The following is a 13,418-nucleotide window of genomic DNA, read 5'->3' on the forward strand; positions in this document are numbered from 1 at the left end:
AAAAAAGAAACCAGTCTGAAACAAAATATATTTTGCCTGCTTTTAATTTTGCCTCCAAGTATGATACATTATTTATAAAGCCACAAAAAGTAGTAAAGTAAGATTTTTCTGTGAGTTTTTTTTTTTATTTATAGGGAATTGAGTTAAACAAATTAGATAGTTAGGAAAATTGAGCTTAAAAATATAGATTCCATTTGAGAGAGAGATATGCATGGCTACTCAGGAAATCCTGCTGTAAGAAATTACCAAGGCCAGACTAGCAGACACACATCTGCTAAAATATTAAATCAATCCATCTTGGAAGTGCTCTTTCTTGAGGAACTGGGAATTTTCAAATCATCTCCTTCCCAGTAATTCTAAATTTCTATTAGGTCAAGTAGTTTGAGCTTCGGGCTCGAAGGCAGGCTTTCAATCAGCTCTCGGCCTATTCTTCTTCCAGCTTCGGTGGACATAGCCTTCTGCCAGATCTTCAGCAGCAATCCTCCTTGGAAAGAAACACAACATGACATTGGCAAATTAGCATGGAGCACATGCAGCTCACAGCGTACCAGGGACCAAGTGCACGTCTGGCAACAAGCACTCCACACTCTCCCGGGGACAGAGAATTGCAGACAAAGCTGGAGCTTGCCGAGGGGATGATAATTGCCTACAAATGTGCAGGGAGACGCAGGGCATTCATTCAGCTCAGGATCCTTTGTAATGACAGACAACGAGGCTTGCTCCCGTGTCACCAGTGCTGCAGGTCGAAATGATTGAAGACTTATGGGAAAGTCTTTGCTCTGGCACGTAGCTCCGTGGTTTATGGAGCAGTAGCCTGGGAGTTATAGTCAGGCCTGTCTTCAAAGAGTGTTCACTTTTTGCCAGCTAAGACCTCAAGCTAAAGAAGCGAATACTTAATACTTAATATTTAATACTAATACTTAAGTCCAGGTGATAAACAGTGGCTCTCTAGGACGTGTGGCTCGGCCAACCCAGGCCAACATCAGCCCCAGTTTGCAGGATAGTCACTGCCTACTCCTCACCCCAGTCAGTGCTCATCTTTGGAGTGGATAGAGGGGAAATGTGAGGGTAAAAATGTCTAGTAAGAAGAATTTATTCTCCTCCTGTTATGCCTTTGGGTAAAAAGTTGATCTGACAGTCCATGAGTCGAAAAGCTTTAGAAGCAGCACAACTCTCAATAAAGTTCCTGCTGGACTAGCAGGGGCAACTGAACAAAAATAAGTACTAATCAAACTCTGAATCAAGAAATCAAGTCTCACTCTAGGTTGGACAGGTCCCATCCTAGGAGGTAGTAAGACCCTCTATCTGCTGTTGAGGTTTGCAGTACCAGTAGAGAACCCTGTCTCTCACAGGATGTATTTAAAAGCATCTACAAAAACAGTCTGTTTTGTCACCTGTGCTTTGTAGCACTAAGGTAGGGTCTTTCAGGTCCCTGCTGAAGCAGTGGACCTAGATACAGTCAAATTTATTTTAAAGCTCCTTTTTCTGATCTGCAAATCAGTTACCAGGCTGAATTAGGTGGCATTTAATTCTCAGCTGAATTCAAAGCTCATCCCTTAGAGCAAAGTCATGGAAATCTCTCCCCTGAAAAGCAAGGGATTTCAGCTATGGGATTCATTGTGGCTGCACCTGCATGAAGCTTATCTCTCTCTCTCCTTCCACTTACGATGTTCAGGATCCATACATTGTTCCCTCTCTCCCTGCAGGGCTGTCCTCACGTGATGTGCTACCCTGGTGCTCTCACCCTCCTTCCTGTCCTTCTGGTCATGCTTTTCCTTGCTGTGCTCTTCTCCTTTCCTGGAGGTATGTCAAGAAACCCTGGACTGTGTCATAGGCTGCCAAGTAAACAATAGATCTGTTCAGACCCTTATTCAGATTCCTAAAATAATGCTGCGTGAAAAATGTGAGGGAAGCACTCTGTGATGGGAAGATGCTCTTTTGTAGCACTGAATAGCTTTATTTCTCATCTTTAAATCCAGCTGGTGAGAGAATTTTGAGTGAAATATACAGATAGAAGAGAATCACAAGTGCGATAGCTAGGCATGCCAATTTTTTCAGTGTATTTTTACATTCTATTTTAATTTAAAGATTCAAAATAACTTTGCTTCATAAAGGACAAACAAAAATAGCTAGCCCAGAAGTATCTATGAAAGAACTGAATCCTCAGGAGAGTGTAATTCTGTGTTGCACCACTGGATGGTGATGTACGACATATTATGGTGAATACGATAAAGTCAGCATTGACTAAGGATAGTTTTGCTGGGACACATCTCTGTTAAATCAAAGACCAAGAGAGAATCAAAAACTGAAACCAGAACACTTGTGGACACAAAAACTGTTGCTTATGATAATTTACTTTTTGTTTCTTTGTTTGTTCTTGTTCAACTGGTTTAATAATTTCATTTACAGTTATAATGGTTTCAGATTCCACTGGTGAAACAGAAAAAAAAAGTCTCTGTTTTTAAAGTTCCTGTGAAAACTGGGAAAAGAAAGAGTAAGATCATCTGGTTTTTTTTCTCACTGAAATCCCTCATATTGTCAGCGTTATCCCACCAGCATTTGCTGTCTGGTGTGTTGTTTGCTTATGGTTGTATTTTAATTGTTTTACTGTTAGTCTCTAAGATGTGTTTATACTACTTTATATCAAACATTCACTGTATTGTGAATTCCGTCATATGCAGAAAGGTATGTAGAGAGAACAAGATATTAATATCTATGGACAACAGATATCTCTAGGTCACGTTCATACCTGTTATTTTATTTACTTTGTGAAGAACTCTCAGTGACACCAGAACCTTATTTTGCTCTGGACTGAAGTCACTAATGGATGGGAGAACATCCCCTTCTACAAGCATCCTCTGGGGCAGGAAAGTCTGGAAGGTGTTTGTGGTCAGCAAGTCTGTTTTGAAGTGTGTGGCGGCAATGAAATCTACAGCATCAGCCCAGTCTTCTCCAAAATTTGCTTCTGGATCAGAGAGATATTTTAAGCTGAAAGAGAAGAAAATAAAAAATGCGGCAGATAACTGAACTCTCCTGTAGAACACACTAGTTGATCATTTATCCCAAAGGTTTTTGTTCAGTATAAAATCCTGAGTGGCCCCAGCGCCACTGTGACTTGAAGCCTCCTTAAGTACTTTATACCCAATTTCTCCCGGCAACCCTGCCTCTTCCCAGATTAAACACAGCTCCTGAGTCAGGCCCTGGCTCCCAGAGGTGAACCAGCATCTCATTTTAAGCCCAGAGCCTGACTGGTCATCACAGTTTGGGCAGCCATCTCTCACTGGTCATCCCACACTCTGAGAGAGGATAAGGAAGAGCAGAGCCTATGGAGTAGATGCCTTAAGTATGAGTGTGGCATTTCCACGGTCTCCTGTCATGGGGAGGAAAGATGAATCTGACTCCATGTTCTTAGAAGGCTAATTTATTATTTTATGAAATTATATTGTATTAAAGAATGCTATACTAAACTATACTAAAGAATAGAGATACAGACAGAAGGCTAAAAGATAATAATGAAAAACTCCTGACCCTTCCAGAGTACCGACACAGCTGGACCGTGATTGGGAATTAAGTCAAAACAATTCACATGCAACCAATCAAACAATGAGCAGTTGGTAAAAAATCTCCAAACCACATTCCAAAGCAGCAAAACACAGGGGAAGCGAATCAGATAATTATCATTTTCATTTTTCTCTGAGGCTTCTCAGCTTCCCAGGAGAACAAATCCTGGCAAAGGGATTTTTCAGAAAATATGACAGTGACAGTACAAGGGCTGATGCAGACTTTGTAAGGATACCATCCTTCCAAAGAGGCCTGGAGGTGGAAAGATGCTCCATGGACACTGCTCTATTCCCCTTACCGGTCATGGAACTTGGGGAGTGCGTAAGCAATGGAGGAGGTGTGTGCCTTCCACATGAGGCCAAGGGCATCGTCCAGTTTGAAGGAGGAGAGGCTGGCAGAGTTCACAGCTTTGTGTTCTGTAGATAACAGATACTGCAGCAACAGGGAGCAAAAGGGGCAGAAAATGAGAGGGGAGGTTTAAACCTTTTTTTTTTTTTATATGAGCACATACCTCACAAAATAATAAGCTAAAGGAAATTGCATTTGAATAGTTAGTGATAGCTGCTGTTTTTCGACTTCAACATTGCAAGGGTTTTATTCTTTTATTAACATAATTTTGGTATTTGGTTACAAAAATTCAGTGGACTTTTGTATCTGACTGCCATGGAATATTCAGTACTAAAATAGGGGACTCCTTATTATCTTAAAAAACTTATCTATATTCTTTTAACCACAACTTTCTGAAGATTTTCTGAAAAAAAAGAAAATTGTCCTTGTTGTCATTATAGTTATATGAGGAGTAGATATTTTACAATAACTTCTGAAGCATGACGTATGGGAAAAATGATCTTATGAGGAGAGATCCAGTCTTACTCTTAAACAACTTCTTTCACCCACAAGGGGGACTTACAGTTTAACATTCCTGCTCATTATCAGTTGACTACTAATAAAAGATATTGACTGCAGTAGTCTAGCTATAAAAAATAGCTATTAAATCTATGAAGTAAGAAATATTGTTATTTTTGGGATTAGACAACAGCGGAGTGAGGAGGAAAGAGAATACCTCCTTGCATAAATAGGTGCACTTCTGAATGATATTTCAGCATTTTTAAGTTTTAGATGCTTAAAGAAATAAACAAACCTTATGAAACCAACCAAAGGCCACTTTTTAAAGCCAGTGTTGCATCTCACAGGCTTATTTTGCATTGCTAACATAAGCAGATTGGAAGAACACAAATATAATTGAATACAAAACAGTGTCTTGGAACAGAGGCCAAAATACGGAACTGTCTCAAAAGAAGAATAACTTTTAAAAATCCTGTCCTACTTATTTCTGACTCGCTGTATGTTATGCTTTCCATTTTTCCTGCTTATTTTTACATGAAGCTGCTATTGAAAACAAACTAAGCTCTCTGAATCTTAAAAAATGATAGTAATAATAGTTTTTAAAGCTAATATTTTGGTAGAATGTCTAAAAATATTTTTAAAAAATTATTTACTTCAAAAAAGGCCTTCCAGTCATCCATGAGCTTGGGCATGCGAGACCAGCAGTCTTTAACGCTGTAACAGAAATCATCTTTTTGCTCCTCTGGTGGCAGTATTTCTATCTCATATGGCAGCTGCCCAAAGAGGCCAGCCTCCACTGCCCCCAGAAAGGGTATAATAGACAGATAGTAATTCATACCTGTAACAACAATTAAAAGACAGCAGGTGTTAATCACAAGCAAATGAAAAATTCCCACATAAGAAAATGAACTTTCTCCCACACCAAATGCAACTGTTTGAAATTGCTATGAATACAACTGTGTTCAGCAGTGGAATATATGTACTGAAATGTAATAAAGATGACCCTTGTATTGATTTAGATATGATTTGTTGTGTTCATTTATGCATTGTCCTTTAAGAGCCTTTTATGAGCTTCCACTGTGTTTTACTTTATAGGAAAGGAAAAAAGCTAATGGAAAAAAGTTAGACCTTGTAGACTGTCATGGGCAGGACAAGAAAAGTCTCTCAAATACTAATTGCAAACTAAGTATACAAAGACTAAGGGCCATTCCACAAGTGTGGTTGCTATTAAAAAACCCTCTTCTATGTACCCTAGACCTATGAGCAAAGGAAATGTGATATTTTACTGGAAAATAATAATTTTGCTTCTAAAAAATATTTCACTCACTGAAAATTGCTTGATATTACCTCAGTTTATCTGTTTAGATTTATTTTATGATGATGGCTTTCTTTGGTCTGCTCCATAAGTTGGAGCAGTCAGACACAGAATGTAGGACACTCAGGCTCAGTCCTCACTGGTGCCAAATCTTGTCCCATGAGAGTGCCCACAGGGCTATTTGATATTCCTCTCTTGAGAGGAGGATCTGAAGTTCTCCTCTTAATTGTGTCCCCTTTGTAGAAATGAATTTCAATAGTTTTGAGTGAAGAAAACCCTGGGGATCTGTTGTTCTCCCTCTTGGGTGGGCACCTCTGAGCTGTTATGCTGAGAAGACATTTGCCCATTCATGGTCTCAGGGACACGGACTGCACTGATATTTTGCACGAAATCCCAGCAGTGAGCAGTGAGAACCAAAATCATCAAAACCTGAACACCTACCATGTATCCATATCCTCCTAATGGGAAGCCATTGCTCCACCTTATGGGGGAAGAGCACAAAGCAGTGTTTATGAAGAAGGAGTGCGTGTGTTGGCTGCAGTTTAGCAGGGACTGGGTCTGCACACCTTGGGAGCAAGGATACTGAGGGAACTCCGTGTATTGCTCTAAGCATGCGATGATAAAGAAGGACGGAGCAGCATGGAGGTGCTGTGGTCATGGTCTGTTGAAATCAATGCAGGTATGAAACAAAGGATGGAGCAACAGAGTGGTGTCGTGGTTATGCTCCACTGAAAACATGCAGCTAGCAGGAACTAGGCCCAAGGAATGAACCAGACAATAACCAGAAGCTGGCCTTTGCTTCATTAGCTCAAAAACACGTTTTGCTTTTCTGTACATATACTAATGACTCAAGTACCACATCAACATGAAATGTCACCAACTGTAACTTAACCTTTTCTCTTCCCTCAAAGGAAGCAATATAAATCTAGCTAAAGTGGGGAGGGAGGTCAGAGGAGACTCCATCATAACTCCTGGGATCAGTCAACAAGCTGAACTTGTCTTCTTCCCCCAAAGGGATGCCTATTGGGTAAGAACCTCGTTCCGTGCAAGCTAAATTATTATCTCTAGCTAACTTTAATTGCTGATTAGAATTGGTCAATATATTGCTTCAAATTCATTTTTGCAATCAGTCACTGTCAACAGCAATCTCTGAACCTTAACCTGTCACAGTGTTCGATTATCAGTGTGTTTGTTAGTAAAGTGTGTTATTCAGTACACTGTTTATTGTGAGTCATTCAAGGGCACTAAGGGAGGAGTGGCCAGAAGCAGATAACATACTTGACAAAACTGGAAATATCTACCAACTCCAAGTGGGAACATTGTTGGTTTGTGACCCTATGCGGGTGGGTCAAACCATGCTCTGAGTGGATTGCTTGGTGAGGTCCCCATAATGGGGCACTGGCATGCTGGTCAGGCACAAGGGTTTCAACTTCTCTGGGGGTGCTGATGGAACAAATATAAAGGGTTATATATAAAGAGAAACTCATGTGACACAGTTCCTAGAAGTGGACCTGGTTGGGAATTCAGGAGGAAATGTCTGGCCAGTCAGAAGAGCAAAGGAAAACTCTCAAGTGATGAGAAGACAGTGTTTCACTGAGACTCATTGCTGAACTGGCTCTTGTTCACTGTTTTCATGAGAAGTATTGAAACCTTGATCTCACATCAAAAAGTGCTTATATTCTTTTAAGTGTTCTTGCCTGTATTACATATTTGCACCTGCTTGGGTGACTTAGAGGGCATAAAACAATGCAGGACAGGACTACACTGAGTATTATTCTAGGCAAAGAGACTGATGTTCTCAAGCAGGTAGTATCCCACACACCCAAGGTATATTAAATCTGAGTTTCTGGTTTAAACTCATTCCTGGTTTCATGTAACTACTTGTGCCAGAGAGGGCTGCTCTGAAGGTAAGCTGAAAGCTTTCATATCCTCGGAACACTGAGAGATGTTTCCATGCAGTCTCAAAGACTCTTTGCATGCTCTTGCTTCAATAGGGTAAATCAAAGCTGAGTTTATACATTTTCTGGAGGCAACAAAATGGATATCAAGCAAACATGCAATATTTAGAAGTAAATGAAGAGAAGGAATTCAAACACTGAGAAAGTAAAAGTGGTAGATTCTATTCCAGGAAGGTCCCCTGCTTACAAAGGGCTATGCAGCAACTCTTTTTACTTGACACTGTGTGGGACACCATCCCACAGAGCACTAGTGCTATCCAAACACAGAGAGGGAAAACCAAAGCTGAAGTGAGTACCACAGTCGGTTTCACCCTAGATTTACATTTTAAATTCTATCTATGCTTATGTCTTTGTTCACTTGAAGATATGTACATTTAACTGCTGATTCAAAGCCAGAAGCTTAATCCAAATGGCCACTGAAGGAAAAACCTTGCTGTGACAGGGAAGGGAGAGATCTGCTTGCTCAAACCTAGGTCTGGGCAGAAGGGGAGCTTACAAGAGGACATCAAGGAAGCTGAGGGAGCAAGGGACAGAAGTGATGGAGGGAAAATATGCTAAGGGGAAAAGAAACAAGGATGGTGTAAGAACCACAAAGTTTCCTGCTTGACATTTTCTCACAAAGTTTTAGTTTGAAGTGCAAGCATCTGAACTGAAGAAATCTGCTCTCGACTAATTACAAACTGCAAATATCTACAAATATCTACAAATATATATACCTGTCAGGGTGTTTCCCACATATTTTCACATGAATATTTGCAGTATAAATATTTTTAAGGCTGCAAACTTGTTGGGTTTTTTTTCTCCTTCCTCAAGTAAGTATTCAAAATCAATTAACTTTCATTTACGCACTCACACTTAGGTGTCTTGCTGCAAGTTTGTGATGGAGAATTACATAGCACTGAAATTTTAATGTAATAGAGAAGTCTAAGGGGAAGAAATATTTTCCTATGTCCTTCAAGGACATTAATTTATTTTGGAAAAGAACAGTGTGACAGCATATACTTACAGGACCACCAGCTTCTTACAGATTGGCACAGGGGCTCTCCATTTTCATAGCCACAGGAAGTCACACCAGAAGGATCTGCTAATCTACCTGAATGAATCAAATGAAATAATACAACAAATACTTCTCAAACTTTTCACACAAGAAATCCCACTGAGATAAAAAAAAAGATTAAGGAATAAAGCATGGAGATTTTTGGTTAGAGAAGCAAAACAATCACTGTTGCTTTGCTTCATAAACTAATGTCCTAGAGTAGTTGAGTTTCTCATTGCATAGTAATTTGATTGTGTTTTACATTTTGAGCTATCCCTCACTTTAAATGTATTCTGTGAATTTATTGAACTGTTTGAAATCAGGACATCACAGTGTTTTTAGTGAGATTTAAATATACATTCACATGCAGACATGAGCACATGCATAGCTGAAGCATCATTTCTAATAGATGTAGGGCTGCTAGTTCAGGAGAACTGCTCAACAAGTAAAATAGCACAAACTAAATGTACCAGTAATTGCCTCACCTAATTGGGTTGTGTGATACAGAATCACTTCCAGCTTAATCATGCAGACAAACGTAGCCTTACTGTGAAGCTAAGCATGCAAACATTGCTGTAACTAATTAGCAAAGTTTGCCAGCATCTGTGCTGTAGAAAACATGCAAGACATTTCGTAATTATTCATGAGAGAATATTTTACTTTAAGCACTTGGCATGAAGAAACAGCCTAAGTCCTAAAAGAATACCATGCATGTACATTAAGTGTTGTCACTCAGAGTGTCAGGAAATCTGCTTAAAGTGCATGGCATGCAATTACCATGGCCTTGTGCAATGACTTGAGCTATTCCAGAAGCTCCCAAACTGCCCTGCAGAGCACTTGCTCTCTGATGAGTCAGCTGAACAATGGCAGTGTCATTTCTGCCAGATTAGAACTAAACTTCATTACCAAACCGAATTTTCTGATACTTACACTCAAGAAGAAGAGATGATCATGAACATTGTGCATACAAATTATCCTAATTATTCTCCCTAGCTGACTGGGCAGAGCTTGTGCTTTGGGGCATGTTAGTTACTCAAACCTGTATCTTTCAGTAGCCAAGCAGTGAGAACATGAACTTGCAATAATGAGGGTTGCAGTTCAAACCATTTTTTAAAATGAAGATTATATTTTTTTAATATTTACAGAAAGATTCCATTTTTCAAGATTTTATTTCAACAGACTGTCAAAAAACAGGCAGCAATAGATCACTGGTGTGCAAAGAGGATGAATGGGAAGGATAAAGGCTAAGAAGAAAGAGACAAAATGTTGCAAAAGAATTGTACATGAGGTTTACCACATATTGTTAGCCTTGGTGTTTCAGGAAAATGAAGATTTCCCAGGCAGTATCAGTGATAATTTTAAGATAGAAATTGGAACTGGAAGCATTAACCGCACTTACAGGTGTCCACAACATTTTTGTTGTCTCTGCTTCCTCCTATTCCCTGTGCTTAACACAATTGTTATTTCAGTCTTCAGGTCTACCCAAGCTAAGCTGTATTGACAGTACCTCCCAGCTGTGTTTTTGATAACTATGTGAAACCTTATCAGCAAGATTTCTCCTTTTTTTTTTTTTTTTTTTTTTTTTTTTTTTTTTTTTTGTGGAAATGTTGTTACTGGAAGTGCTAAGTGTAGTTATTCTCATCTTGCTGATGAAGAACTCCTAGCACGTCCTCCACTTAGCTGTAGACTTCTTTTAGCAGCAGTTATCACCAAATTCTCCCTCATGTGTTCCTTTACCAGATTTGCAGTTCCCTTGTTCTGTAAAAGGGCGTAAATGCATTGCTGCATCTCTTTTTGAAAAAAACCCCAACATTTGTATGACAGAAGAAGATATCAAATTAGCCTGAAACAATTTACCTTTGATTCACATAACCTGTGCTTTATCCCTTTTTTCTATCTGGTTCCATGTCATTAAATATTCTTACTCTATACTTATTCTAATGTTTTGTTTACTACTGATATAAGAAAAATAAATATGTGTTCTTATCTCCTCTTTTCTTCTTAAGTACAGGCACAATCTTTCCTGCTCTTCAGACATACAATACCATGTGAATATTTCTTAAAGTTCTTGATCCTGGATTTGTACTTCTGTATATGACGTGAGGAGACAGTCTATTCTGTTTCCTCAGTTTCTCCGGGTAGGGCCCTCAGTTTAGCTTTGCCTCTCAAGTGACAATTTCTGCTTCCACAATCTCATTCCTAATAGCCATGCTGTCTCAAGATCCTTGTCTCCGTTGTAAATTTAGGCAGAATACTGATTTCATTTTATGTTCCTGAGTGGATTATCACAAATCTTCATGCCTTGTCTTCTTGTCTTTCAGGACAAGACAGAACTGTTAATTCAACAAATTTTGTAATATTTTCAAAGTTCTGTTGTCTTGCACCATGAACTCAAATCCTGCTTTTGTTTGCCCAAGCTTATTATGTTGATATACAAATGCTTCAGTCATTCATCACTAATCTATCACACCTCCTATCTGGTTTAGCCCTTGCTAACCTCACTACTGTATGTTATTCTTTGTCCCTTCCATTTTTCCTTCAAATGATCACATTTTTTTACTGTAAAACTACTTCCAACTATGTGATATTTCTCCTTTTAGTATTTTTTTAACATTCTGGTCATGTAAATTAAAAAATTTGTCTAAGTGTCAGTCCTATGACTCTTATAGCAGGTGACAGGACATCTTTACTTGTCTATGCAACCAGGGCAAATCTTCTCCTCACAAACTATGTCCCTTGTCTCTACTTGGAAGTTGTCACTACAACAAGGCACATCCCCACTTTGTGGATGAGGCCAGACTCCACAACTCCTCCTTTCCAGCAGGTCACCACTCAGCTGTAGCTGCTGTATCCAGTCATCTTTGCCTCTGCCACACATTGGGGCAATTCTCCTGCTGTACCAGCCATCCCTTTCATCTGCTCTTCTTTTTGTATACAGAAGGAAGGAAAAGAGGAAAAAGCTTGCCTAAACCCCAACCAAACTCTTTTTGTTGCTATCTGTTTGCCATCTAATTTCCTGCTTGTATTTTGCTTACTATCTTGTTTTCCTCATTTTGACTTAAGAGTACATTTTCCATTAGGCGTGACTAAATGCTGGCAGCCTTCTTTCACCACCAGGTGCAGGACCTCTGTGTTCTCTCAAACATACAGTGGCACCCAAACCACCACCACATGTAACCACAGGTTACATCCAATAAAGAAAACAACAGGCAGTCAGATGCATTTGTTTACCCCTGATAAGAATTGCAGCCTTAGCCTTAAGGAACCTTTCACATATGTTTCTGTGACTTCTCCCCTGGCAGGGACAACAAGCAAACCAGAATGACTGCCCTAGACAACAATCAGCTTTTAGGAGATAAACCCTTAGAATCTGGACATAATTTAAAACAAAACAAAACACAATAACAAAACAAACTCCACCCCACAAACAAGCAAACAAGAAAACCCACAAACAAAAACTTCCATTTTGGTAAAAAACATATTTAGAAAATAAGGAGGCTACTTCTAAACTGATTATGAAGAATAGATGGAAATAAGTTCTCAGAGGGAAGCACTGACTTTCAAATACATGTCTTAGAAATCAAATTCTAACCACCTCTAGAACTTATAACATTAACAAAAATAAATGCCAATTAGTTAAAAATTTAAGAACTTCATTGTAGAATGCGTGCCCTGAAATCTGTCTACATAAATTGAAGCAACTGGGAATGCCTTTCCAAACATTTTTAGTTAGCTGAAATATTGCCCATCTATACCACAAATCTGGATTCTGACCTCTTCCTATAAGGAATTTTTATAGCTATTTCTCAGCAAGGTAAGGATGTTCACTCAGCATTTCTTTTTCAAATTGGCAGCTCTGTCAAAGTTTACACTGTCTGAGGCCATACTGTGCTTGTGAGGCAGAAACTTTGGAAAGGAAGCCTCTAAGCAGGTCTGGTAAACAATTTGCTGAGCCAGCATCTTAAGGAAATAATTCATACCTGTACGAAATTGCCAGCCATGCTGCAATGGTAATCCCCAGAGAATATTGCCACTGTTTTGGGGTCCAAAGGCATCAAAATATTTGGCTGAAGCACTTAGCAAGCTCTTATACACTCCCAGTCGATCCTGATAGTTCCAAGAATTGATGACAATTTTGTTGTCTTTTACTGGGAAGTCCAGCAGGTTTCCAGGGGCCAGGTCCCACAGAGGGGGATAGAGATCTTCTCCAGTGACATCGTTTTCACTCTGTGCCGCAGCAGGCACAGGACTCAGGGTGACAATCACTACAAGGAGAGCGTGTATGCCAAAGTGGGGCCACATTGTGAAGACTTGTGACACAGGTGATTGTAGCTGCAGGGCTTTTATTGGCAAAGGTGAGGGCTGGACAAAAAGGCTGACTCAGACACACAAGCCTTTGTGTCCCTTCCCTTTCCCAGCTGTGACCCTGACGTGGAGTTGCCAGACTAGCAGCTGTGAGCAATGCCCTGTCCTCTCTGTGGGATACAGGGAGCACCGCCAGATGTTTAAGAGGAACCAATCTAATCAGAAAATGTCCAAATCCATGCTGTCCATGAAATATGTACACACTTCCAAATGGGGGAGGTGCTATAATACTGATTGCACAGTTGCACTATATAACTTTCTGTGTCTGTGTTTCTTACTAGATGTCAGCTTCCCTTTCCAAACCCAATTCCTTTGGGTAAAGAAGGGACAGAAGTGG

The 13,418-nt window shown here is 39.7% G+C and overlaps 1 protein-coding gene across 1 annotated transcript; it reads right to left on the reverse strand.

Annotated features, from left to right (window-relative positions):
- Nucleotides 1-356: 356 nt before the first annotated feature.
- Nucleotides 357-13,042, reverse strand: CUNH6orf58 (chromosome unknown C6orf58 homolog). The gene is made up of 6 exons (XM_054280585.1): nucleotides 12,697-13,042; nucleotides 8,687-8,773; nucleotides 5,061-5,245; nucleotides 3,860-3,993; nucleotides 2,750-2,988; nucleotides 357-484 (listed from the first exon to the last, which is right to left on the reverse strand). The coding sequence occupies exons 1-6, from the start codon at nucleotides 13,016-13,018 to the stop codon at nucleotides 357-359; spliced, it is 1,095 nt and encodes a 364-aa protein (XP_054136560.1). The 5' UTR covers nucleotides 13,019-13,042.
- Nucleotides 13,043-13,418: the final 376 nt, after the last annotated feature.

Source organism: Melozone crissalis, unplaced genomic scaffold, assembly GCF_028551555.1.
Source record: "Melozone crissalis strain CALT ecotype California unplaced genomic scaffold, PUWL_Pcris_2 ptg000027l_1, whole genome shotgun sequence".
Taxonomy (NCBI): Eukaryota; Metazoa; Chordata; class Aves; order Passeriformes; family Passerellidae; genus Melozone; species Melozone crissalis.